Raw genomic sequence first — 27,205 nt, forward strand, 5'->3', positions numbered from 1 at the left:
GTTTCGTCACTCTTCTAAGTGACTCTCTGTGAATAGTACTCATGGCCACTGATCAGCTGGCATGACAATTTCCATATTAGTGAGCATTAGTTTTTGGGTGACCCAATAATTGTTTCTGTGTGCGTGCGTGCGCGTGCATAACATAGCCTAACGGGTACCTTCCGCGAGCAGGACGTGACGTGGTCTCTAATCCTCTTAGTTTAATTAAGCTGAACCAGCAGGCGTAGGCTGCAGCTCCTTCGGCAGCCGAGGTTTAAAAGTCGACTCGATCTTCTAAGAAAACGTAGACCCTGGGAGAAGCAGCTTTGGAGTTTAAAGCAGTTTAAAAGTGAGCTGGGGGTGGGTGTCTTGGGCCCCCTGCAGGATGCTGCCTCCGCGGATGCTGTGGGGCGCTGTGGCGCGTCAGGTTGCTCCACGACTCACCTACAGCACTGCTGCGCAGCCACAGGTATGTAGGCCTGCGGTCACACATCAATACACAGCACAGAGAAGAAAGTGGCACGTTTGTGAGTGAAATAAGATTATCCGGATCGTTCCACTAAGATTTTTAGAGCAACTTGTGGTCTTTAAACGTGTATCCCCCCCCCCCCCCCCCCCCCAATATTACTGTAGATTTTACAGTAAAAGACAAAGATGAATGCGTGTTGTGCAATTTTAAAAAGTCCTATAAAGTACTCCTGGGTTTAATTCAGTAGTAGTCTTATGTTAAGCTTCACAAAAGTTGTATTGTTTGGCATTTTAATTTGTTGATATGGCGCCAAATCACCTCAGCATTAATCTCAGAAGTAGAACATTACAGGTTGTTTAAGGCAGCAGATGTCCAAACCCAGAAAGACTGACAGCTTTTTTCAGCCACACCTTTTCCTTTTTTTTTTTCCAACTTTTCTTATTTCCAGCAGGTGAAGCCAAAAAAGACCATATTTGGTCCTCTGAGTGACCAAGATCGGATATTTACTAACTTATATGGCCGACATGACTGGAGGTAAAAGTATTTGAAGTAAAACCACCTTCATTACTCTCTAATGACCTGTAGAAACACCTTATCTCTCTCTGTTGCTCTTCTCTTCCGTTTTTTCTCCCAGACTCAAAGGAGCGCTAAAAAGAGGAGATTGGTATAAGACCAAGGAGATCATACTGAAGGGACAGGACTGGATCCTGAATGAGGTGAAAATCTCGGGGCTTCGTGGCAGAGGAGGAGCAGGATTTCCGACAGGCATGAAGTGGAGTTTCATGAACAAACCCAGCGATGGCAGGTAGGAGCAAGAGGGAACAGAAACAATCTGCGAATGATGCTAAGGTTTCATGAATAAATAATCTGTTGGCGTGTCTGTGACTTTCCGCGTTTGCTATGTGGTAGGCCAAAGTATCTGGTGGTGAATGCTGACGAGGGGGAGCCTGGGACATGTAAAGACCGCGAGATAATGCGTCATGACCCCCATAAGCTTATAGAGGGCTGTCTGGTGGCTGGGAGAGGCATGGGAGCTCGTGCCGCGTACATCTACATTAGAGGGGAGTTTTACAATGAGTCATCAAACCTACAGGTAATGTATGGATGGATGTGTGACGAACAGTCCGTGGATGAAGAGCGTTTGTCTTAATTGTTTTCTTCAAACAGGTGGCCATTAATGAGGCGTACAAAGCAGGGCTGATTGGAAAGAACGCCTGCGGCTCTGGGTATGACTTTGATGTGTTTGTTATGCGGGGAGCAGGCGCATACATCTGTGGAGAGGAGACTGCTCTAATCGAGTCTCTTGAGGGCAAACAAGGGAAGCCCCGGCTCAAGCCGCCTTTCCCTGCAGACATAGGTGAGGTAAACTCTCCACAGCAGCCTCCAATATCCTGCAGCACCTAATTATGGTTTAAGAAACTGCTAAATAGGGTTATATTCTAATTATAGTTATTTACTGCTCTCTTTCTCTCTCCCTAAAGGGGTGTTTGGATGCCCAACAACGGTGGCCAACGTGGAGACAGTTGCTGTGGCGCCTACGATCTGTCGTCGAGGCGGCGCTTGGTTCACCAGCTTTGGGAGGGAGAGGAACTCTGGGACGAAGCTGTTCAACATCTCTGGTCACGTAAACACCCCATGCACAGTGGAGGAAGAGATGTCTATTCCTCTGAGAGAGCTGATAGAGAGACATGCAGGTGTGTGTGTGTTTAATCCAGTTCTGTCCATGAAGAGTTTATGAAACATTACACATTTTTTTCCTCTTTTCTCTCGTATGATTGGTGCAGGAGGAGTGAGAGGTGGCTGGGACAATCTATTAGGAGTGATCCCAGGGGGGTCCTCCACTCCCATTATCCCTCGGCATGTGTGTGATGATGTGCTGATGGATTTCGATGACCTGGTTCGTGCAGAGAGTGCCCTGGGAACCGCAGCTGTCATAGTCATGGATAAATCGGTAAACAGTTGCCTGAAATATTGCACATTTCACAGGCTCCTCAGTGACAGCAGAAAGAAAATCTGACTGATGCGTCTTCTCTGCAGACCGATGTGGTCCGAGCCATTGCACGTTTGGTTGAGTTTTACAAACACGAGAGCTGTGGACAGTGCACCCCCTGCAGGGAGGGTAAGGAACTACATTCAACACTGGGCTCAGGCAGTAACTGTTAAAACATCCATTATCTCACCCTTTAAAATCTTTTTACATCCTCCTTACATTCCTTACAGTGCTCTTCTCTCTTCATTGAGCTATAATAAGCACTTGTGTGAACTGTCAACAAGAACATCAGGGTTAGGTGAAGCGTTTACTACTCAGGACATGCCTGAAGGGTACATAGGTATGATAAGTGCTCAAATATGTTATTATAGCAAAATAAACACTCTGGTAAGGTAAGATATACCTGTAAGAGCACAATTATCGAAGGATTGAAAACATAATACTGGTAAAACAGAGGTTTTATGACAAATTAATCATAATCTGAGCCTGTATTGATGCATTTTATTTGCACATATGTAATGTAAATCTCGGTTAGAAAAAGCCTTTTTAAATGTGTATAATTTTTGCATTAATTTGGACAAACAGTGCAACAGCATTCGTTTCATTGTCTTAGTAAAGCTAGAGTCATAATGTGTGAGTAATTTAATCAATTAGCTTCAGGATTTGGATTATTAGTTTGTGAAGAACACAAAAGGAAGCTACAACTGTTATTTTAAGATATCAAATAGGTTTTTAAGTCTTTATTAGAATTGGATTAAGATTAGGGTCAATAATAACTCCTCCGAGGTAAAACTTTGCTTAAAAGTTTCAGGAATTGTAATTTTATAATGCTTGTTCAACTCCTTCCTCTCCCACAGGAGTGGACTGGATGGATAAAATGATGTGGAGGTTTGTCCAAGGCGAGGCAGCAGTTTCAGAAATTGACATGATTTGGGAGCTCAGTAAGCAGATAGAGGGACACACCATTTGTGCTCTCGGGGACGGAGCTGCTTGGCCTGTGCAGGTGAGATTTCTTCTTGGAGGCGTTTTAAGCACTTAAGCACAAGTTCAGTAAAACTGAGCCTTCAATTTCAAAGGAAATGCTAAATGTGAAGAGTCAGGGGCGTTTACCCTCTTTTTTTTTTCCCTTTTGTATGTGCAGGGTTTGATCCGCCACTTCAGGCCTGTCATGGAGAGCCGCATTGCTCACTATAACAAGAAAAATCCCGCAAGGGCGCCAGAGGTCGAGATGATCTGAAAGTGAAATGCCTCCCATTCAGTCTGTCATCAAATCATTCCATAGATCATTTATTTTAAGTGTAAATATTACTTATTGATCAAAGTTATCCTGATCGCAAAAGCTATGTGTGGACAACCAGTCTGCTTTGGTGATATAAAAGCAGCAATGACATCTTCAACTTAGTTAACTGATGCACGACGCAATGAAAGAAATGAACACATACGTCAATAAATTAGCTTTATTTCATAAACTTGAGAAATAAATTCAAATGCTTCACTGCGTACATGTCCAGTCTGATCTGTACAAAAAAAGGAGATGATCAAGAAAGGATTAAGTGATTGATGTTTGTTTTGTTTTTACTTTGGGGAAAGAAAAGAGAGTGGGAACAGGAAAAGATGTGTTAGGATGAAAGGAAAACTGGTCTGTGATTTACAGTCTGTGTTATCATTTCACAGAGACACACAGCTGAGCTGGTGCAGGTTTTCCCTCGATTCAGACCAAGAAGGCAGGCAGAATATTGCTCAACTGACCAGCTATACATCCAGACTAAAGGTTGAAGTATCACTCCGGCAAATGTCCTTCTTTGAACAATGACTAATGACAGTCAAACAAACAAATGGGAATCTTTACAAAACTTTAGCTTGTCCATTTAGACCCAAGTGCTAAATCCTGAAACCAACACAGAGCTGTTACGAGTCATCCTGGTGAAGAACAGATGGGCTCAGTTTGGGTGGATATCCTGTAAGACTCAGCAGAAAGCACTCGGTGAGTTCAGATTTTTTTTTTTTTCTGCATTAGGGTGCCATCCAGAAAGGTATAGACTGCTGCTGCGGCTGTGTTTTAGCTCGAGGGAGTGGTGGAGGAGGGCAGCGATAACCCTGTGCCCAGCCTGAGGTGGTTGTGGTAGTTGAGGAGGTAGGGGGAACTGCCCCAGGGTTACCTGGCCCTGAGGTGGCTTTTGAGGTGGGGTGGTCTTCCTCTTCATCAGAAGAGCCGCCGGTGTATGCCACCAAACCTGTTTTCAGTCTTTTTACTGCAGGTGCTAAAAGAGGAAGAAGAGAGCAAAAGAAAAAACAGGAAAAGAGAGAGAGAGCGAGAGAAAGGCAGCGCATGTGGAGAGGAGAAAGAGAGAAAAGATACACAACAACAGCAGCAGCTCATTTCAAGTCAAAGGTAATTATTTCAAACACATGTTGGGAGAAACAAAAAGTTAATAGATCAAATGTAAATCAACGTTTATGTCAGCCGGTTTGAGGAGGGGGGGTGGCGGCCATTCAAAAGCAGCCATTGGTTGGTGGGGAGCGACAGTGTCAGGGGCCGTCCAATCGAGCGGCAAGACGGTGTCACAGGACGAGTCGTACCCCACCCCCAACCGATATCCATCATCACACCGGAGACACATGGAAGAGAAGAAAAACACAGAGAAAAAGAGAAAAACACAAAAACAGGAGAGATTCTCGTTAGCGAGGGAGGAAAACGAACGTCGGACAATCCAGACTGATGATGTCGTCACGGCTCGACATAATCGCACTCCTTTATAAAAAGGAGTTGAAGGCACACAAAAGGTGTTGAGTCATAGCTCCGCCTCATTATCTTGAGATGTGTTGTCACAGCAGCAGACTCCTGGAAAAGCCCGTTTGAGGCTTATTGTGGCGGGCGCTGCATTTATCTCAGCCACAAAACCAGGAGTGGCTTTAATATTAAATATAGAAAAACGAAACTAAATCTGTTTTTGGGGGGTTTATGTAACAGACATCCAGCTTCAGTAGGCAGGGAGAGGATTTACATTTGTCTCTACAGCTCTACATTAAGGCTGTGAATAAAATTGAGGCCAGGCTTATAAGAGGGTCACAGTCCGTGATTTGGATTTGGGCAGGGATTTGTCAATCCACAGGATAACGCCCTTACCGGCGGGGCCTTGCGGTGCTTTTCTCTCTTCCACCTTGGGTCTCGCTCCATTCACAGCCAAGGGGGGTGGAGGCATTAGCTGCTTACTGGAGAACACAAAGAGAGGGAGTGAGTGAACTCTTCTCACTGACCTGTGAATATTATTAACCTGAACAACATCCTGTGTAAAATCTGCACACCTGTCCCTCTCACACGACGGGCTGGAGGAACTCTGTGGTTGGGATCCTGGATTCTCAGGGATGCCCATGGAGAAGCCTGCACCTAAATTAGTCATATGAATGGGTCCATGCTATGAGCAGAAAAACACACAGGCACGATTAGGAGACATCCTCAACTAAGCCCTGCCCTGACACTAAAAAACAATACACACCTATTTACAACACCAAAGTGAAAAAAAGCTAGCTTACCACAAACCTGTGATTATAATGATATTTTCCCGTCCACTATGAAAGATACTTTTAACAGCTCTCCAAGCTATCTCAACCAAGGTACAAAAGACATTTGAAGAGAGCAAAGATGATATGTTAGGAGACAGAAATCGGAAAGAGAGGTAAGAGTGCTTCCTCGGCTCATGAAGGTGACTCGTGACAATGAGGACTCCGACATACAAACAGGGAACAAACAAACATGGAGACCACGATGTGGAGAAAATAAAATATAGGGGGTGTTTAAAAAAAAAAAAAAAAAAAAACACCAGAGAATGATGAGGGGGTGAAAATGCAAAAGAAATGTATCACCTGGTATCCCAGCAGGCCACTGTCTGTCTCGTCAGGCACCTCCTCTGTAAAGCGTCTTTTCTGTGGTGGGTTGGCTGGGGCAGCAGGAGGTGAAACTTTGGGTGGTGCTGCAGCAGAGGGAGGTAAACGTACAGGAGGGGCTAGAGTCTGCACAAAAGACGAAAACAACAGTATCGTCTGGTTACTGATTTGCCTGCTATGACACATATCCTTGGCGAGAGTTTCACAGTTTATAAAAGTAAAATTAAAGAAGTAGTAATCCAAAGATCTAATTTTGTGCAGAAGTTTTGATTGTGTCAGATGTTTAGATTTGCTCCTAGTTAGCTTTCAAGGGGTAAAGAGTTAAGTGGACCTAGGAAAAAAATGGGATTGTTGTACAGTCAAAGATTTTACACAGTCTTGTTTTATTTGTGTTTCTGGATGCCTGCTTTAGTTTTAAGGCCATGTTACAATGAATCCTACCTGTGGCAAGATGTCAGGAGCAGGTACTGGTGCAGGCGTGGGTGCAGGAGCTACAGTGGGGACAGGGGCAGGGATAGGGACAGGTACAGGTACAGGGACAGCAGCAGGAATAGGAGCTGGAGCTGGGCGGAGAGGGTACTGAGAGGGAACACCAGCGGCAGCCACTGGCGGCACAGAAGGTGGGACAGCGTAAGGTGAAGGGACAGGCTGAGGCTGAGGTGGGGGTACGGGCAGTGGGTAGCCTTGCTGGTAGCCAGTAGGGGGGTAGTAAGGAGGTTGAGGAGATATCCCATTCACTACTGGCGGCTGTCCAAACCCTGAATAAAAACAAAAGAAACAAGCAAAACAGCTAGAATGAGGCTCTCACAGAGATGTCAATAAACAGATGTGTTAGACTGAGAATGTCTGTGAAGGTTCTCAGTCATCCAGGTCATCGTAGTCTAAGGAGCTTGGAAAGAAAAGCGTCTGGACTTCTTTAAGTTGCTTGAAGACGTTTCACCTCTCATCCGAGAAGCTTCTTCAGTTTCAGTTTCAGAACTGAAGAAGCTTCTCGGATGAGAGGTGAAACGTCTTCAAGCAACTTAAAGAAGTCCAGACGCTTTTCTTTCCAAGCTCCTTAGACTGAGAATCTTACAGCTTTCAGTTAAAGAAAAAGAGCTTTGGTACAGCAACAGAAACTACAGAAAAACTACCAGCTGTGGAGTACCTTGTGGTGTTGGCATCATTTGATTAAGGAAGCGAGAATACTCTGCATGGACCTAGAAAAGAGGAACATTGCATTTAATCTTGTTAATAGTTTTAAAAAAAATAAAAAATTTACTTTGAAAGTCATCCTATAAAGACAAGAGTTCAACATAATGTAACCATTATAAAAGAAAAAAAAACATAAAAACCAACTGTAAAAGAACGAGATCTATCAAGATTCAGTTAAAAAACAACAACAACAAAAACGCCTTCGAACATTTACAGCACAAACTACCTTTGAGTCTCCACCTTTAAGAAAACGGCTGTGTCTGCAGAAAATACTTGTGGTCTCCGCTTGTGGTGCAGCACACAAATAATCCTTCACTATCTACAGCTCTGTAGCCGATGTGCGCATCTGCAGAAGCTGAGATCAGTGATCCCTTAAACCACAAGGAAGTGTGTGTTTCTTTGCTTAGTTTAAAAACATTTTCGTTTTATCACCAGCGAGTGTCAACAGTTAACACAGTGTGGAAACATCAGTGCCACCAGCGATTTAATTAATTGTTCATTTGCAATATTGATCTCGTACCATTAGTGTTTCCAGTTGTTTTGTTTAAAAAAAAGAAACAAAACACTTTTCATAACTAATCTGTGACAGGCCACCACTCATTACTTACTTATTATTTATTAATGCTCAGGGACTGTCTAGTGACTCCACAGTGTAGGGGTTTGCACCTTTGCCTAACAAGCAAAAGATCTCCAGTTTGATCCCGTGAGGAGACAAAAATCCCTCTGGGGTTGCATCAGGAAAGGCGTCTGCAGTAAATATCCGGCAAAACAAATATGCAGAGCTACCTGCTGTGCAACCCTGTGGATAAGGGAGCATCTGAAAATTGGTTTTAATGCTTGACTGTCTGCTGAAGCTGGAATGGGGAAAATGGACACTTGGAGTACTCACTGTCTGAAGCAGGTTCTCACACAAAGTCTTTGCTGCTGCAAGTCCTTCAGGTTTCGAGTGACTGGAGAGAAAAACAGCAAAAATAGTTCATAATCATGGAAAACTACCAATATTTGAAATCCACTGTTCTCTATTGACGCTGCATGTGACATATTTACACCAGACTTCATTTTCTAATTTTTCTAAAGGAAATTTACACAGAACTATATGACAGTTGAAGTAGTTTTGGGCTTCGTGTCTGTACAGTACTATCTTATTTTACCATCTTATTATTCTAACACCCAGTAATCAGAACTTTTTAATGTTATTGTTTAGTAGTGGGTGGCAAATAGTTTGTAGTTGCATTACCACCACCTTTTGGCCATTATAGTGAATAGCATCCCACCAGGCACTGGTAAAAAAAAAGCATCAATCACATTTACTTTTAATTTATTTTCTTAAAAAAAAAAAAAATAATAATAATTTGGAAATTCTGACTGCGCTCTACTGCAGAAAACTCCAGAGTGTGGCAGTGTTGTGACAACGCTTCATTAGCCGGTGCCGCCTTTAATGGACAAAGACTGATGATACCCACCTGATGTAAATGTACATGGGTTCAAAGGCCTCTCGTCCAGAGGCAGGCTCCAAACAGCCGGATCCTTTCCCTCTGAGGAAGACTTTGGCCCCGGTCTCAGCCTGGATGTGCTGCAAGTATGAACAGCCGGGCCCCTCGACACGCTCTTTGACTGCAAAGCCCGGGACAGCGTGATCCAGGCCCACAAAGATCTTATCTTGAACAAAATGCATCTGAGAAATGAAAGAAAATATGAAGGGTTGCAGTAACTATGACTAAACACATTACCATACTGACAGTTTTCAGTCCCCCCTACATTTATGCCCCTTTTTAGACATTAGTTCCAGTATATCTCCAAACATTTTTAAATTCATGAATGTCTAGAGGTAGGTTGATCATTCCAAATATCGGCAGTATCGAGACAAACACTTTTATTGGATCAATACTCTATCCTAAAAGGTCAGACTGTATTCCACTGAATTGTGTTAAATTTTTTATTTTAATAAGAAAACTATATCTCAAACATGCACTATGAAAAATGTCTGAAACTTTTTGTGTTCTGTGTTATCACCTGTTTTATTTAAAGCCTATAACACATTTAAACAACAGAACTTGACCGAAGTCCTTTAAAAACAGGCACATTCACATTCCAGGTCTCCAAAAAATCCAGTTTCAAAAAGCTGAAAGGTTTTGTTGTGTTAACTAATTATTATAGAAAGTAACAGTTACAGGGATTTTGGTGGTCATTAAAAGGTGTTCAGATTTTTAAACTGATGCCCATTCATCTCATAAATCATGGCACACCGCTCTCCCCTACATAAGTTACCTTTATAAGTTAAAAAGCATCGGTATTGGCAGTAGTGCCTCTGTATTTATCGCACACCACTAATGTCCTTTTTTTCCCCCCCAAGTGAAGACTGTTGTTAAATCGACTGCTACCGAAGGTTGGATGCAAATCAAATCAAATGTCTTTTTCATTCAAACAATCGCAGCTTCTTTGTCTGCACTAGATGTTTGAAGTCTTCCAAGTCTTCCACTTCTGAAGTATATAAAATCTAAAGCAACCTATTTACTGTTCTTTTGAAGGCATTGATTAAATATGACGCTAACTATTTATAATCTCACCCCCCTCACCTTTTCTAAAAACAGTAAGTGTATTGAGGCAATTGGTAAACTGATCGGTGCTTCAAAATTAGGTGGAAACAGAGAGTATGACCTGCATCCATGTGGGAACTGCCTTACCCCTGACTGAAAGTGTGGTTTGTGGTGGGTCACAGGGGGCAGTGAAGGAGCAGGGAGGTTGTTCTGCTGATACACTGTGACTGAAGCCCCAGTAGAGGAGAAAGATGGAGAGGATGATGAAGCAGTTGCAGCCTTCACCACCCCGTTTGTGATGATCTCCTTGATTCTATTAACTGCTCCTGGAAAACGGAGAAGAGAAACTGTCAGTCGAATTACGAGCTACACAAAGACAAACGTTTATGACTGACTGAAGTTTAAAAGAATACTTACTGTCAACAAGCTCTCTTGTCTGTCCTTGGACGTGTAGATACAGAGGTCGATCCCTGATTGGAATGAGCAGAAACAAGGCCGAGTTTACATAAAAACATCAAACACCGGGTCTACTATCAGTTCGGTTAGTGAAAATGAGAGACAGTCACCCTGTTAGCGCTTTGGTCTTCTCCTCTGCTGTCATGTAACGGCCTCTGGTCGACACTGCAGCACCGCTCACTTTACTGATCTGTGGACAAACCATATTAAAAATTACAAACCACATCACGAGCAATCCGCTAGCTAAGAAACAGACCTAACTTTTGAAAATATCATCCATATTGTTGCTGACCTCATCCTGCGTTTGCCCGCGTGTCAGGAGATTTCGACAATTAATTGGGACGTCATTGATCTCAACTTCAGCTACCACCAGGTCGTCTTTGGCTTTTGGCGGCACTGGAGGCTTTCCGACACCAAGGACCTGAAAGAGGCATGCGTCAGTCAAGGCACAGCTCATTATTTTATACTGGAGACTTAAAACATACATTTTAACTAGAGCTGGGCGATAGAACGATAACGATATGTATTGCGAAATAACTTTTTCTCGATAGAAAAATTAAACTATTGCGATAGGCCTCATCTCTCTTGGCCTCTTAAAAAAAAGAACAGCCAATCCAAATTAAGTAGCGCAGAGCCGAACCAATCACAGCCGCAGCGTCACGTCACGTGACTTGTTACGTGCAGCACAAGTGCCAAGGCGCACATGTGTATTTGTTTGGGAAGCTGCCAGCTGGGCTGCCCAGGTAATGAAGGAAATGAGTGTGCCGACTAGAGAAAAATCAACCAAGAGCGTGAGCGAAGGTTACCGGAGAAAAAACCGATGATGGTTCCAATGCCGGAGAGCTTGTCGAACAGAAGGGCCATAGAAGTTCCGTAGTGTGAAGGTATTTCGGCTATTTCAAGTCTGACAAAAAACTTAGTAGCTTGCACTGTAAATTGTGCCGAAAGCAAGTCTGGAAATACAATAAACCGGTGCATGCTCAATCTCTGACTGAAAGTGCTAATTCGTCATTCGGCTTTTGTCAGACTAAAGTAACTGTTAAAACTGTTTGAAAAGCTCAGCTATACAACAAGGAGAGATTGAGAATTTCCTTTTAGTTCTCAGTTTATTTGATATTGAAAAAAGTTAGTCAGTTTTGTCTGTTCTTCTGTAAAACAAACTAAGATTTATTTTTAGAATTAATGTTTTGTTTCTAAGTGGAATTGACAATTTAGTCTGTTTCGTTTGTTCTATTTTGAAACTTAAACGCTTTAGCGGCAGGTTTTGTGTAGTTTGCAATATTTGCCTTTATTTATCTGAAAAAGTCTCATGTTCCTTAAGTACATCTACCCTGTTGAACTTATTATGGGAAATAAATATTTAAATTAAAACGAGCTGCTAATTATTTCACATTTTACTTGTGAGCAACGGCACATTTAAATCTTACAAATATAGTTATTTGGCTTATATCATGATAGATATCGTTATCGCCTGAAATGAAAAAACATATCGTGATATAAAAAAATCTTATATCGCCCAGCTCTACTCTTAACAAAATAATCCTGTGTCTCCACTCATGTAGGATTTGGCAATTGATAGATTTTTATTATCAATTACGACTCTGGCTTCCAAAGACTTTGAAAACAAGGTAATGAAAATGTTGCCGCCTTTTATTTGGCAATGACTCGCACTGTGATATTGTGACATGATTGTTCAGCCGAGCTCAAGCCAAACTGTGGAACAGGAGGACGTTGTCAACAAGGGCGTTTGTGTTTCTTTGTTTCAGTTTGGATATGTGCAGTGTTTAAGAAAATCCAGTTACAGAAATGTTCAATAAAATTGGAATAACTCTGAAGTGAAAACTATTTTAAGCTGCTCTCTTATTCGCAAGGGTTCGCCACTGTGGGTAACCACATTGTTTTGGAGCCAAAAAGGGATTAGCGTCTGAGTGTTGAGAATTAAAAATGATTTAATAAAGTTTTGACTCAATATAAAATTGAAGTTACAAGTTAACAATAAAATATACTGTTGTCACAATGTTGATGCAACAAATCTTTAAAGCATTAAAGATAAAGCGGTCCTGTTCATTAATCTGCAATATCACTAAAGCACTACAAAGCCATTTTACAGGTCTGTAAAAGCAGCATTTCCTCCTCCAGCAGGAACTGTAAAGAGTGACATCTGGTGGAGGTGAAGTGTACATGCGCAATGCAAAAACAAAATGTACTAATTTTACTTCACTGTTTTTTTTATTTCAGATTAGTTTCTACTTCGTTATTAAGATATTTGTTTGATTGCACTGTATTGCATTTTATTGAAATACATAACATGTTACTTATATATATTTACCTGCTGAAAAAAGAGGTATATGTTATCTTATAACCTTGATGTTGGAGTCTAAGTGTAAAAATGCAGGACAAGAGAGAAAATATGTGGGAATACAGTTAAAGCTTTAAATCAAATGTCATTATATAGACACCGTGTTTGAATATCCTGTTTTCTTAATTATCTTCTATGAAATCCAATAATATCTGAATATGAATATCTTTCTTATGTTTTTGTCAGTGCTGGTCACATGTACACATATATATATAAGTGTATGGATACACCAGGAAGAACACATAAGGCTTATGGTAATAGGAATAACTATAAAAGTCTAATTTCCTTTGGAAGCTTCCTAATTGCTTGAACCCTCCAAGTACTAAGAAAAGGTGGTTCCTTTATTACCTCATTGAACACATCCGTTAAGAAAGGACAGAGGATAATACCGCCCCACAGAATCTCGGTGTTTATTACAAGAAATGATCACCATGACAGATTGTGCGTGTGTTAGGTCACAGTGCATTTTCCATTTCATAACATAGCCTGCTGATATGTTCTGCACCTTTACCCACAGGTCAACACAGCACTGCTGCGACAGAGTTGTTGAGTTTGTGTGACGAACATAAATGTATAAATAAAAAAAGCTCTATTAAAGTTTAATGATTACTGTACTGGACCCTATGGAGTAATGGTTGAATAATTTGACTTCGGGTAGACATCATCTCTCCAGGAGAAAAGTGAAAATAACAGTGGCCCTACAGTATGAAGATGTTGGGTAAAGTATTTTGCATACTGGAGGTTAAACAATCACAACATCCAACCCAAAATTATTAAATTTCGGGGTGGAACAGCCTTGTATAGTGCAGTCTGGGTACCACGCTTCTCTATTACGGTGTTGTGCCAAAAACTGATTGTCTGCCAAAAACTGATTTCCGGTATTTGCCAAAAACTGACTGCTTGTATTTAAACTGCTATAAGTAACTTGTTGGGCTATAATATGTGAAACATATGTCAAATGCATCCCTCATGGATGACATAAAGTCATCTTGAGCCGCAAACAACAAAGTAGAAGCCGCAATCAGTTTTTGGCAGTGACTTTTATATAACCTTTATTTATGCAGTTAAAAAAAAAAAATCTCATTAACATTAAATATGTCTTTTGTAAGAGTAAGTTGGCCAAGAGCACAGCAGAAATGGCAGCAAATATTACAATAGTTCTGTAAAAATATTTTAAGTGGGGATAAAGGACCAGATTGGTTATGATGTAAGTACAATAACACAGAGTTGTAAAGATACTTCAAAAACAGATAATTTTTAAATTCTATATATAACCCCTTTGTAAGCCCTGTTCACCGAAGTCTATGCCTAAAGATATTACACATAAAAAATACACAGAAACATTGGAAATCACTTTTTGGCACAACAACGGATTCAATAATTTATAAAATCGCCTTTAAAACAAAAGTAATTAATAGAAAGACCGCCATGCTGTTCATTACCTTATCAGGCGGCCCGGGGTTGCCTATCTGTGAGGGTTTGAGTTTGCCTTTGGCCACCAGCATGGCATTAATCTTGGCAGCCACAGCAGCAGCAGCATCCAGAGCTCCAGTGGGTGCAGCTTCAGCCTCCCCCATCCCACCAGAGCCAGACCCGGGCCCAGGCTGGTCCCATTTGCTGCGGCGGCTGGAACACAGAAAGACAAAAAACATTAAACTAGTCAAAAAAGTTTGTATAACCCTCACTTCAGCCCACAAACCCCCAAAAACTCAACCGTGAGGATAAGCAAACAACACCCAATGCTGTTATTGTTGACGTTTTGGAAACCAGAACTGTGGTCTAACAGGGTTTTTTCCTCTTTGTATTCAGTTTGCGGTCACAATCACAGGCACTCTGCCACCGAAATTAATTATTTAAAAATATTTTGTTTTTGAGTAGCTACAGGATAAAAAGCATGAGCTGCTCGCCAGCTGCAGCGCGACAGCACGGCCATGATTATATAAGGCGGCTAACGTTAGCGAGCTAGCCGGCTATCTGAAAGCATAAAGGCGGCGGCTAAACAGCACAATAAAAATACAAAAACTGTCCGGGTTTAAAGGCTTACCCGCTGCTCTGAGCCCCACAGAATGACATCAATGTTTCGTCAGATAGAAAAAAATCCCCGTGAGGAAAATCTCTCCAGACTTCTGCACAGCTCGTACAGTCAGCTGTGCTGATGGCTAGCCGCTTCGTGTCTCACCGTTTCCGCCTCCGGTTACTGCTGTTCTCGCTCAATGACGCCACCAGAGGGCGCCAGACACCAGCAAGTGTGTTCAAAAGGGGGAAAAAACAGAAGGTTCAGGTGGGATGCTTCTTCCTCACCTGTCGTGCTACCCTTGGCCAGTGTCTCTTGAGGCGATATCAGAGTTTCCAGTGAAGAGAAAACCCTTGAGATGCCGGACAGGCTTCATGACGAGGTGAGTTTTAGCAGGTGTACTCCTGCTTAATCCACTGAAAAACCTCATAAATGAAAGGACACAGGTTACTGCACTGATTTGTGTTGAAATTCTGTTAGGGTTTCAAATGCGCAAATTTAAACATAGTCAGTCAGTCATCTTTAAATGCGGAATAATTTGTCGGTTAAACTGTGACAGTAAGCCAAATGAATGATGTTCACTCAGTAAATATATGTATGGACTGATCATACATAAGATTAATGTTTGAAGTTTAACACTTACAGCACTATGATAGCAATAATAATAATAATAATAATAATAATAATAATAATAATAATAATAAAGACAATGAAACACATTTGGTGTGGTTTTCCAGTTTTGTATTTCTGTTTAATACTACTTTTTGGTTTCTGCTTTCTGGTTTTATTGATGTTCTGCTGTGTTTCTGTGTCTTTTTCTTTTTTTCTTTTTTTTTTTGGTATTCTTGTCATGAGTCTTGGTTTCCCCCACCCTCACCTATGTCCTGTTGTGTAATCAGCCCCAAACACACTGGTGTTTTCTTTATGTACTCTTGTTCAACCCCTTGTTTTAAGTATTTAATCAGCTAATCACATGGCGACAAGTTCAAACCAAGCATCAGATTGGGGAAGAAAATGCTTGTTGATCTCATCTGATCTATTGAGATTTTTCCACACTATCATTTATATGGTTTTCAACAAAAAGACAAAATGAGAAAATATGGAGAGAAATGTGGGTGAAAATGCCTTGTTGATGCCAGAGGTCAGAGGAGACTGGATAGACTGCTTCGAGCTGATAGGAGAGCAACAGTAACTCAAATAATCCTCATTACAACTAAGGCAGAGGAGCATCTCTGCATAAGCAACCTGGCAAACCTTGAAGCTGATGAGCTACAGCAGAAGAAGAGCACACTGGGTGCCACTCCTGTCAGTAAAGAACAGGAAACTGAGGCTACAGTTTACACAGGCTCATCAAAACTGGAGCAGAGAAGATTGGAAAAATGCTACCTGGTCTGATGAGCCTTAGTTTCTGCTGTGACATTCATGGTAGGGTCAAAATTTGGCATAAAAAAACATGAAGTCATGGCTCCATCCTGTCTTATATCAACAGTTTAGGTTGCTTAAAAGAATACTTACTGTTTTTTTCTTCTTTTTTTTTCTTTTTCTGCTCATTCTGTTGGTTTTTGGTTTTTGCCCTTCTCCCCCGTCCCTCTTCTCAGCTGTTTCTCTTTCCCTCTTTCTTTCTCCCCTTCTTTCCCCCAGTCAAGTCTGTCCCATGTTCAGTAAGTGAAAATAAAATAAACAATAAAAGGTGAATCAAATGGACCATTATGGCAAGGCTGGGATGGTCAATTTGGTAAAGTAAATCCGTTGGGCATCTTTCTTTGCCTTTAGACAACAATTCTGATGGCAAAAGAGCCAAACGGGACAGGCAAAAGAAAAAAAAAAAAGTTTAGGTTGCTTGGTGATATAGTGGTGTGGAGAATATGTTCTCAGCACATTTGGGGGCCCTTGGTACCAATTGATCATCTTTTAAACACCTCAGTCTACACGAGTATTGTTGCTCACTGTGTCCTTCCTTTTATGACCACAGTGTACTCATCATCTAACGTTTGTTTCCAGCAGGATCACACCCCATGAAACAAAGCTCAAATCATCTCAAACTGCTTTCTTGCGTTTGACAATGAGTTCACTGTACTCAAACGGCCTCCACAGTCTCCACAGATGTCAATCCAGTTGAGTAACTTTGGGATGTAGTGGGAAGGGAGTTTTACATCATGGATGCATATCTAGTAAATCTGCAGCAACTATGTGATGTAATCATGTCAACATGGACCGAAATCTCTGAGAAATCAATCTGTGCCACAAAGAATTAAGGTTGCGCTGAAGGAAAACAGGGTCTAACCCAACACTAGCAAAGTGTTTGTCAAACAGTTTATGTTCCTGAATTTGCTGTGTTGCTTTACTTGCTGTATCCTCATGTTTTCTCTGGCTCGCTTTGTTTTTGGACTTTTCTGTTACTATCAAAGCTATTGAAACTTGTGATTTTTTAAAGTTATTCAGCATTCATTGTCCTGCACTTGGGTCCTCTCCAGCTTATCATGATACAAATGTGTTCCTGCTAACATGGACCAGTTTGTGAGTTTTGTAAAGAGACTTAAAATTAAATGTTTCTAAACTGACCCAAGATTAAAAACCCCAGGTCTGTTCTGTAAAGCAAAACAGACCCAGTCTTGCAGAGACCCCATTTGCCCCTATAGGCTAAGCCAGGCAATGGCATCGTGCCTCCTGGCTCTTAAGCTGTGCTGTCTTACTGAGAGTCACTCTGGCAGGTACAGGTGTTCGGTTACTGACCACCCTGGGTTTTCAGAGACAGGGCCAGGAGGTGCAGGTTTCTGTGGAAGGTGAGAACACCTTGCAGGGGGGCAACATGAATCAACAGATTGAACAACTGGCAGCCCTGCTTGTATTTCTGTTGCTCTGTGGTGCAGGGTGCTGAAAATTATCTGCTAAACTCTGCTTTCTTCAGTTTGATCAGGATCAACATGTGTCATGTTTTCATACCAGGAAATTGTTGGTTTGCATTTATCTATTGGGCCTAAGATCATTTTATCATTTTTATGGTAGAGGTCATGGATAGGTTTTGGTGTTTTTATAGTAACTAACATGCTTTTTACTATATGTTTAATTTATTTAACTGTATCTTTTAAGTGTGCTGCAGATTTTTTGTTAAATGCAGATTTAGGTAAGGGTAAACTTTACATGCTAAAACTGTTAACTTGTAAAGTTCACTGTTTTAACTGACCGTCAGTCATTATCACTGATAAAAAACAAGCATGTAAGCTTACAAGGGAGGTCAACCTTTGAGCCTTGGAAATTAATCATATTTCTTCACCAGGTGAACAGAGTTTGCTGTGCAGCATTAAGCCATCAGGACAGGAGGTGACCTCACAGCTATAGACTTGATTGCTGAGGTGTGTCATTTAATGAGCCACCCGAGCTGGAAGTTCAGTCAGTGCAAAGACAGACGGGTGGAAAAATAAGTTGTGTAACACGGTGCAGCCAAGCCATCATGACTGTAGTGTGATGTTTGTACAGACATGATTAAGTCTTGGTGTAGAACTAGCAAGCCCATTGGAACAGTCTGTTATTGATCCTGAAGATAAAAGATATGCTTTCTTATTTAATAAAATAATAGATATACTCTCGATCGCTGCCTTTTCATCCTCAGTTTTCAACCCGCCTGTCAAACTAAAATAATCAGCCTGGACGACGAGTAGATATTTAGTACTTTTTTATAATGATTTTTATTGTTCAAATTGAACGATGGCGCTTTTCCTTTATTTTCTTACATGGTTTTATTGTTACACTGGTTGATGATCAGACTAGTGTAAAAATTCAGCCTTTTTTCTACTTGCTCTGCCAAGAAGAGGGTGATATCCTTAATATGGTGACTTAAGGCACAAGACTCTGTCTGTGAGCTCACAACGGCCCACACACCTGCAGTTCAAACCTTCTGTTTCCACGGGGCAGCCAATCAGAAAAAAAAAGAGAGAGGAGCAAAAGGTTTTGTTCAAGGTGGGCTGAACTGTGAGTCCTGCAAAGTGAATCCAAAATAAACTGTAATACAATTAAAATCCACGGACCTCTGTCTTTCTTTATTTATTGTGACTTTTAAGAATTTTCAAACCATGAAAAAAAGAACCGAGGTGTCTTCTCCAAAGTTAGGTGGGTTTTTTGGGTTGTTTTTTTTAGCTGTGGCAGGCAACTAGGCCTAGGGTGGTCAGGTGTCCCACTTTATGAAGGACTGAACACCATTTTTACTCCTTGTCTCGCTGCCCCACATATTGAGACATCGTCCCACATTTTGGTTGGCTTTTAAGTCAGTACATGCAAGTCTCACCAGAATCAAGTGAGTGCAAGTCAAAAAGAAAGAGATTCATTGAAGCACAGTTACTAAATGTTTTAAGAAAGAATGTTTTTAAGTATGTTAGGAATATTGCAATAAAAATAAACATGTTATATTTCTCTTTTACATCATCTTCTTAATCTTATTCTTTCAGCTGCTTGTTTTAAGGGTCACCACAGCAGATCACCTGCCTCCACACCACCCTTTCCCCAGCATCCTCCTGGGACCCGGGACCCTTTTAATCCGGTATGGAAATCTCATTCTTGAGGCAAGGATTTGTCCCACACAGACAAACTCTTGATCTCACCCTCACTCTGATTTTTTCTTTCACTTCACCTCCAGGTGGCACTCTAATTCTAACAATGACACTTAGAGCTACATTAGCTGGTCTATATGTCACATTTAGATAGTTATCATACTGGTGTTTTACTTTAACCTGTTGGGCCAAATAAATTTATAAAGTGACCTTTATATTTGATTCTGCTGAACACAAGTGTATTTATTTAGTAAATAAATGCTCAGTAAAGCATAATAATTATCACTCTTCTTATCTGAAAAATGTAAAAGATCATTTTTCATATACATTCCTATCCCATAAAACCAAATGCTATAAATTCTTGAAAGTTTTATTTGCCATTTATACACATGCACTAGGTCTTGGTACATAGGAAATCTTGTTCAGAGCTCAGAGCTCAGAGTCAAATAAATACAAATATGTATACAAGTATAAAACAAAGTGCACACTGAGGTAAAGTATATTTTTTAACTGATAAAAATAAGAATGAAACAATATGTGACGTATTTAAACAAGATTAAGAAAAGCTGTAGAAATGTAAAATATCCGTTCCTCACCAACTGCAGGGTTCGCCGTGTCAGAAGTCAGAGGTCAGAGGTCAGCCAAGTCTTGACGCCTGACTCGACTGTTTACAGGCAGTATGCTGTGAGAGGAGAAGCCAGGGGAGCAAGAGACACAGAGAAAACAGAGGGAGCAGGAGCGAGCAGGGCATCCATGCCATATTTACTGCCTTTCCTAGTAAGAGGCAAAGTGTGAACTGTAATGTGCATGTTGGTGGATTTAACCTCCGGCCTTCAAGGCACGCAGGCCTGGGTCTCGCCTGATCCTGGCGGCTGACACAGATATGTGAAATCAGGGGACGTGATGAGGAGAAGGGCGCCTCACGTTGGGCTTCGACTGGGTTGAACAATGAGATACTGTCAGTGCCTATGTTTCAGTTTGCTGTCAAACCAGAAATTACAAGCAGTTTTTGGGTTTTTTTTTTTTAATCTTGTGGTTGTGTGTATCACAGGCAGGGTATCATCAACCTGAAAGGGATATCTGCTGTTGTGGTGTTATAAATGTTACAGCTGATAACATGTCATAATACCAACCCCTTTTGTTATAAATAAAATGAGAAACTTACAAAGATAAACATCACATGAGGTGAGGCCATGCAGAGGAATGGAGGTGCAGACAAAGCAAAGTGTAAAGGGGACACAAAGTGATTAAGAGAAGGAAAACAGATGGGCAGATTGAATTTTAGAGGAGGCGGAGTGCAAAGGGAATCTTTCTTGTGTATGTCTGGAGAGAAAGGGAGCCTCTTATACACTTCACAGTGTGAATTTGGCCCGGGGCTGTGGCCTCGTCTCGTCTACACAGCGGGTTGCTTTCCTGAGCGGGCTGCCCAGGGGAGGGGCACCTGCATCAGCCTCAGACAGTGGTCAAGAAGAGAGCCTGATGGGAGGGGGTGAGGGGTGCTGAAATGGAAAGATGCTCGATGGTTCCAGGAAAGTGACATGTGCTGGATTTATGAAATCTTCAGGTAGAACAGAGCGATGCCCTCTGACGAAAATATTTGTCCCCCTTTTTTTCCCCAGTGGTCTCGAGACAATGACACCCTCTGTGGTCTCAGGATGAAATCTAAAGCTTCTGTTGCACGACAGGATAAAAGTTATGATTGGCACAAATCCGCCTCTGCAGCTACCAACACAAAGTTTAAAGATTGGCCGGCCTACCATCTGAGACAATATTTTCCATCTTATTTCATTGGGTTGACCAAACACAGTGTATTTGAAGTTTATCAAACACTCAGTCATCCCTGCAGATCTGTGGCAGGACTTAATCACCTGATATATGGAGGTTAGAATACATCGACACCTCAAACCTGCCCGCTATGCAGAGTCAGAAAATTGAACAACAAGCCCTGCGTGCTTTAATATCCACACTCCTGTTGAGTGTCTTTTTTGGATACCTTTCATCTTTACACAAGCTACACCCTCCATCTTCTGTCATTTTGGTATGACCCCGGGGGTCCCAAAATCACTGAGTCTCATATTAAGACGCCTTATTTTAAATGTATACTGAGCTGGCGCTTCCTCTGAAAGAAATTCCATTTCAGTGGATAAATGTGGTACTCGGGTCTCAGTTGTCTGTGAACGGTGGATGGATATTGCATTAGCTTTGCAACAGAAGCGCCCCCGTGGTGTGACTGCACAGGGCTCTGAATAATAACTGCAGTGGGAACGTTATGCTGAGAAGTAGCCGTGCCAGGTAAATAGAAACACATGGCAGGCGGCATGAATTACTGGAGAGCTCTACAGCCTGCAGAAATAATGGCATCGCAACGCAGAGACACACACAAGCTCCCTTTGACAAACGCTTTTGGTATGTGTCTCTTCAACCTGTTACTGCTCAAGCAGTAATGAGACACATGACTTCAGAGCTTCTTGTGCAGTCCGGAGGTATTTCTTGAATATATCTACTTCATGTGCAGATAAATAAACCTAAAATTTAAGTTTAGGTTTCATTTTAAACTGCATTATAGCATTAAATCAAATTATCCATTGCCTGCACGCTCCCATTATTAAATCTTCCTCCTTTTTCAGCGGATCGCTTTAGGGATCACTACTGTGAATCATCTGCTTATTAAATGGCAAGAAAAAAATGTTGAGTTGCTAGATATTATAATTTGTATATTATAATAATATTATAATTTGTGAGTTTTACTACTTTGGTCTCCTGAAGTATTTGGTTATTTTTCTAAAATGTTGTCTCAGATTCTCCATGAGCATTAAAATGAAAATGTTTATAACTTATTTCTTGAATTATTTTTATGAGGAGGTATGTCCTCTTAAAGGAAAAGTTAACCACCATCAGCACAGACGCAGACATACTGTAAACTTTAGAAAATAAGTGGAAACACAGTAAAAAAATAAGATTTTATGGCACGTTTTATTTTTGAACTTGTTGTATCAGTTACGCTGAGCCAGTGCTGTTCTGAGTTTCTGTGAGCTTTGATTGATTCGTTTTCAAAACACTCAAATCTACCCTGATATCTGATCTTGTGGCTCGTGTCTGTGTTTTGGCTTCCTCGAGCCTCCCGGTGTTTTCTGAACCCACTGCACAGGCAGAAAATAAGTGGAGAAAGATTGGAGATGGCATGTGTCAATAGCCTCAAGCCAGACTTGAATCAGGGACCATATAATCACATAGTAACTTAAACCCCTTGACCTCAAAGTTCACACCTAACCAGAAAGCTCTGTGTTTCTGACCAGTTACACTCTGCCCCTTTTGTCCTGTTATCCCTTCCCCAACGTTACTCCTGTCTGTCAAACGGCAATATTTGCTCATGTGCGTCAAAGAGCAGCAGGGTCTGCGACACAGTACAGAGCAGCCTTTGAGTCAGACAGACAGAGACAGACCTTTGCAAACGAGAAAGACCTTCAGGACTGGCTGTCATGCTGACACAGACACAAACAAAAGTACGAGTGGAACTCAAGGACTTCTTGACCGTATTGTGCCTTTTCCTTAGCGATCCACATATTTTATACCTGAACTTTCCTGTTGTCTTGACATTTGTTGTTGTTTTTTATATTTTTAGATTTCTGGTGGTGTTGATTACCATTAGTAAAAAGATCCAGTGACACAGTGAATTAAAGAAAGCGTACTCTTTATTCAAGACTATATATTATAACCTATATAAACATCAGTTATAGTCAACACCAGTAGAGAGCATGCAAAGCATCACATGGTTCATAATAAGCCAACACATTTTCAAACCCAACATGCAGGTCAAGATATAATTTTAAAAACAAATTCTCAAAAAAAAAAAGAAGAAATGTCAGAGATTGGGGGGAAAAAACAAAAAGACTTCTGACCCACTAATACATAATTCATTATGTCCACAAACAATAACTCAGAAAAATGTCCCAGCGAGGTCCCGCGCAGACACAACCTATTGTTAAAAAACAAGCGTTTCCTTTGATTGTTCTGAAAATAAGGAGAAGAGCTTCAGGGCTTTACTGGAAATGCTTGTGCATATGCAGCATGTGGTATAAACCCAGGCTCCTAATGATTACTGCACTCTGTTTACTAAATAAAGCTGACGGTTTTGTTCTGGGGTTAAACAAGATGACGCGTGTACACATGTTGCTGTAGTATCATTAGTGACACTGCATACATTTCCCAAAGTTAAAAGAACATTTTAAAAACCAAATTAAATTATGATAATAATAATAATAATTCATTATCAAAGTGACAGTGGAATATTTTGCAGTTACAACTTTAGGTGACACATCTTAAAGACTCAAAGACTCAAAGAAAGAAAGTTAATCTCCTAATAGGAAACATTGTCCTTTTTACAAAGCATTTTTGCAAAGTGCTATCATTTGGGTAATGTTTTTCTACTTCCCTGGGTTGCAGGCTAAGATGAAGTGAATGATCTTTGGTGTCTATTATAAAGCATCCATATACAGTACTTGTATGTGCACATATACATGCACACACTCACATTATGGTCTATTATTATAGTGACACTACTCCAGAGAGCTGCTTTTGCGGCACAGCTGATTTGCTGATGTCAGCAGCTGTCGGTTGCTTTTTCGTTTTCCAGTCAACAGTGTGTAAAAGAATGGATTCACACAAGAGTTTCCGTAAGTCAGACCTGTGAGGATACGATTCACTGTCACCTGTGTGCCCACTGGGACTGTCCGCAGCATGTCAGGCTTGTAGAGAGGCAGCAGCTGCCAGATCCAGAAGGGAAGAAAGCAGGCCCAAAAGGCCAGGACAATCCCCAGGATGAGGAGCAGGACTTTGGGTTTGGGAGCACGAGGAGGACAAGCATTGTTGTTGTCAGTGGCCCAGGCTGGTCGTGTCTGTGACACCCAGTAAAGGCGACCCAGTGTTGCATAAAGTGCTCCAATGGCCAGCCCGGGACCGAGAATGCTAGTGCAGAAAAGCACACTCAGATAGGCTTTGGAGCTCTCCTCATCCCATGCTGGGACGCACAGCTGGCCCTCCTGGTCATCCCCATCTTCCAGGTGCAGTGTGATCATCATGGGCAGGCTGAGAGCCACCGCTAGCCCCCAGGCGAGGCCTACACGCAGCAACTTGGAGGAGTTGGAGGATGAAGTGTGTAGTGGGTCAGCAACAGCCCTGTAACGGTCCAAACTCATGGCGGTGAGAGTAAAGATGGAGGCGTGCATGGTGAGGAGATCCAGGCTCAGCAGGAGGCGGCATCCAAGCTCGCCAAAGGCCCAGCCAGATGCCAGGCTGTCATACACGATGAAAGGTGCGGTGAAAAGGTACAACAGGTCAGCTAGAGCAAGACTCAGCACCTGGAGGTGAAGAGAGGAGGAGGAGGTAGAGGAGGTAGAGGAGGTAGGAGAGCTGGAGTTGGCAAGGCATGATGGTAAAAGGAGTCTTGTCAGGCAGCAGGCTGGTAATGCTCCACATCTTCTCCTGCTTCTTCTCCTGCGCCTCAGAAGGAGGACCAAAGTGTAGAGGTTTCCTGTGATGCCCAGCAAGGAGAGGAGAGAGAGGAAGGAGCAGAAGAGAACTGTGGATGCCAAACTGGGTGATGGAGAGATGGAAGGAGAGGAGGAAGGCACAGAGAAATTGGAGATAAAAGGGGAGGTGTAGGTAGAGGGTGGTGGCAAAGAGCCTGAAAGGTCCATAGTGTGATGTTTTTTGTTTTGTTTTGTTTTTTAAAAAGGAGAAAAAAGCTTTAGAAGGAATAAAGTCAGTGAAATATCAGCTGAGTAAAAACGCAGTTCTAGCAGAGGCAGAAGGGGAATGGATGGGGTCAGGGAAAAAGAAACAGGTGGAGAGGAGAGCAAAACAGTATCTGTTAGATTTTTCAGTATATTATATATATATCCTCTTATTTTTACTCTCTGGTCACTCTCTGGTTTTAGGAGATTTTATTTTCTCTATGTGTGTTAAGAAAAACATAGCTTGTATTTGGATTTTTGAGGGTGCCTCAGTTTGATTTATGCATATTTAAATCATAACAACCAATAAATAAAGTCATATAAACATGCAGAAATGAAAGTGTCAGCTAAAGCAGAACCCTCTCTGGTTGGCACTGATTTTATAGTTTTATACACTGTTAGAAAAAACATCTTAAAAAAAACAGTAATATTCCAGCAGCTGGGGCGCCAAAATAATACCGTAAAATAACAGAAAATAACTTACTCATAAAAATACGGTTATTTCCAGTAATGAAAATGCAGTTTTACAATTCCCCTCTGGCCATCAACAGTAGGTGAAGTGTCTTGCCCAAGGACACAATGACCGAGAGTGTCCGAGCCGGGGCTTGAACCGGCAACCTTCTGATTACAAGGCGAACTGCCAACTCTTGAGCCACAATCGCCCTAAGCTGAGTGATACTGTTGTGGTTTTAGTAAAATAATTGGATTTTCAGAGCAGGAGGTCTCCAAATGAAGACAATGAATCTAGACTGAAACCTCTCGTTTTTTCTCAAGGTCAGCAGTTGGTCAATAATTTAGAGATGGCTTAAATCAGCAGACTCAGCTCTAAATGATTGCATCTTTTCTTTAAATTGTGTGTTATGAATATGGAATACGTACTAGTTTTATTTTCAAGGACAGAAATACATTATCAGACAATTCAAAACTATGAGCTGGTTTGACTGGCGATTTTCTGGAGCAACGTAATCAGCAGTGACATCAAAGCAGACGTGGGGAGCCTGACAGAAACGGGCTGCGTGATTCGCGGTGACCCGGGCGGCACCGGGGTTAAGAGCTACTGTTGAACTCTGGAGGAGCGGCTGAACCCCTGCGGTGCTGCGTGGCTCCACAGGTTACTTGCTCCCTTTAAATAACAGCGATATTAATGACAGGGCCTCACAGATCAGGAAATTTTCCAAAATGTTAAATGCTTTAATTCTCAATTTACCCACAAATTTACCCACAAACAAAATAATTCAAACAATGTGGTTTCAGTGTGTTTAAAGACTGCACTGTCAGCATTTAATTTATGGCACTTAAAATATTTAATCAAGGCCTCAAAGAAAACTTTGAGGAGCCCCGAATTTGGGGAAAACATCATGTAGTAACTCTTTTTTAAAAATAAATAAATAAGGCTACTGTATGTCATTTCTCTAAAGCAAAAACTTTTTGGTTTCTGAAATGCTTTTGAAAGCAGACAAGCTGCCATCAGTATAGTATTAATCAGAATAATTACTGAGATTTCTTTTAGAAACTTACTTTAGATCAGTTTAGTCCCAGACACTGTAAAATAATATTCCTTTACTTGGTGAAAAAACTCAGTTCCCATTTTGAAAGCTCCCTCTTCTCATGTGTTGTCTTGAAATCCCCTCTGACCTCTTCAGCCATAAATTGAGGTTTTCGGCTGATTAAATGCAGTTATGTGGTGATAATCTTCATCCAAAGCCTGTGAGCTGATCTCCGCTGCCTGTCTCGCTGTCTGTCCACAGCTCAGCCACTGATGTGTCTGACCCAACTGAGTGTGTGTGAGTGGAAAAAAGGGGTGGGATGGGACGCTAAGTGAAGGGAGGGGGTTACCCTACATACTGAATATTAATACAGAATTGTCCTGGTCCAGGGAGACCCCGCAGACTGAATTAGAAGTTTAATTTTTCCCTCATTAGAAGCATAACAATAAAAAAAATAGAGCAGTGATTTATTTTAATCACTCAGTAGTTAACAGTAAATAGTAATGCTTTCAAAAGCTCTGAATTATGACTGACGGTATCCTGTATCCTGAGTGTGCCT

At 41.5% G+C, this 27,205-nt stretch overlaps 3 protein-coding genes and 1 long non-coding RNA gene across 7 annotated transcripts; 2 read left to right on the plus strand and 2 right to left on the minus strand.

Annotated features, from left to right (window-relative positions):
- The first annotated feature begins 202 nt into the window (after positions 1 to 202).
- Positions 203 to 3,936, plus strand: LOC113032143 (NADH dehydrogenase [ubiquinone] flavoprotein 1, mitochondrial-like). 2 transcript variants are annotated; one of them, XM_026184829.2, is made up of 10 exons: positions 203 to 448; positions 897 to 982; positions 1,083 to 1,253; positions 1,358 to 1,541; positions 1,616 to 1,805; positions 1,930 to 2,142; positions 2,233 to 2,399; positions 2,486 to 2,567; positions 3,296 to 3,441; positions 3,580 to 3,936. In XM_026184829.2, exons 1-10 carry the CDS (start codon positions 365 to 367, stop codon positions 3,673 to 3,675), a joined length of 1,419 nt encoding a protein of 472 aa, XP_026040614.1. In that variant the 5' UTR covers positions 203 to 364; the 3' UTR covers positions 3,676 to 3,936. The 2 variants fall into 2 exon arrangements, with proteins under 2 accessions (XP_026040614.1, XP_026040615.1); XM_026184830.2 differs by having other exon boundaries at positions 900 to 982.
- On the minus strand, positions 3,882 to 15,075 carry khdc4 (KH domain containing 4, pre-mRNA splicing factor). Of its 3 annotated transcripts, none has more exons than XR_013912250.1 (14): positions 14,914 to 15,075; positions 14,312 to 14,495; positions 10,803 to 10,931; positions 10,621 to 10,700; positions 10,472 to 10,524; positions 10,202 to 10,380; positions 8,981 to 9,192; positions 8,407 to 8,467; positions 7,471 to 7,522; positions 6,765 to 7,081; positions 6,303 to 6,449; positions 5,745 to 5,826; positions 5,566 to 5,651; positions 3,882 to 4,699 (listed from the first exon to the last, which is right to left on the minus strand). XR_013912250.1 is itself a non-coding variant. In XM_026184827.2 (14 exons), the coding sequence occupies exons 1-14, from the start codon at positions 14,940 to 14,942 to the stop codon at positions 4,452 to 4,454; spliced, it is 1,887 nt and encodes a 628-aa protein (XP_026040612.2). In that variant the 5' UTR covers positions 14,943 to 15,075; the 3' UTR covers positions 3,882 to 4,451. The 3 variants fall into 3 exon arrangements, 2 of the variants coding, with proteins under 2 accessions (XP_026040612.2, XP_026040613.2); XM_026184827.2 differs by having other exon boundaries at positions 5,745 to 5,854; XM_026184828.2 differs by lacking the exon at positions 3,882 to 4,699 and having other exon boundaries at positions 5,383 to 5,651.
- A 52-nt stretch (positions 15,076 to 15,127) lies between these two features.
- On the plus strand, positions 15,128 to 20,171 carry LOC145431927 (uncharacterized). Its single transcript, XR_013912251.1, has 3 exons — positions 15,128 to 15,265; positions 19,326 to 19,417; positions 20,033 to 20,171. It is a non-coding gene; the product is annotated as an uncharacterized LOC145431927 (long non-coding RNA).
- Positions 20,172 to 23,101: 2,930 nt separating this feature from the next.
- Positions 23,102 to 26,941, minus strand: uts2r3 (urotensin-2 receptor 3). Its single transcript, XM_026185001.2, has 2 exons — positions 26,678 to 26,941; positions 23,102 to 25,221 (listed from the first exon to the last, which is right to left on the minus strand). The coding sequence occupies exon 2, from the start codon at positions 25,121 to 25,123 to the stop codon at positions 23,984 to 23,986; it is 1,140 nt and encodes a 379-aa protein (XP_026040786.2). The 5' UTR covers positions 25,124 to 25,221; positions 26,678 to 26,941; the 3' UTR covers positions 23,102 to 23,983.
- Between the last annotated feature and the right edge of the window lie 264 nt (positions 26,942 to 27,205).

This window comes from Astatotilapia calliptera, chromosome 11 (assembly GCF_964374335.1).
Source record: "Astatotilapia calliptera chromosome 11, fAstCal68.1, whole genome shotgun sequence".
In the NCBI taxonomy this organism is placed as follows: Eukaryota; Metazoa; Chordata; class Actinopteri; order Cichliformes; family Cichlidae; genus Astatotilapia; species Astatotilapia calliptera.

Excerpts from the sequence above, each read along its gene's own strand:
- LOC113032143 (XM_026184829.2), top strand. The coding sequence starts at position 365 with ATGCTGCCTCCGCGGATGCTGTGGGGCGCTGTGGCGCGTCAGGTTGCT. Across the intron at positions 449-896 it reads GCACTGCTGCGCAGCCACAG|CAGGTGAAGCCAAAAAAGAC; the intron begins GTATGTAGGCCT and ends TCTTATTTCCAG. Across the intron at positions 1,254-1,357 it reads AACAAACCCAGCGATGGCAG|GCCAAAGTATCTGGTGGTGA; the intron begins GTAGGAGCAAGA and ends GCTATGTGGTAG.
- uts2r3 (XM_026185001.2), bottom strand. The coding sequence starts at position 25,123 with ATGGACCTTTCAGGCTCTTTGCCACCACCCTCTACCTACACCTCCCCT.
- khdc4 (XM_026184827.2), bottom strand. The coding sequence starts at position 14,942 with ATGTCATTCTGTGGGGCTCAGAGCAGCGG. Across the intron at positions 10,932-14,311 it reads ACCCCGGGCCGCCTGATAAG|GTCCTTGGTGTCGGAAAGCC; the intron begins GTAATGAACAGC and ends TGCCTCTTTCAG. Across the intron at positions 4,700-5,565 it reads AGCACCGCAAGGCCCCGCCG|CACCTGCAGTAAAAAGACTG; the intron begins GTAAGGGCGTTA and ends TTCCTCTTTTAG.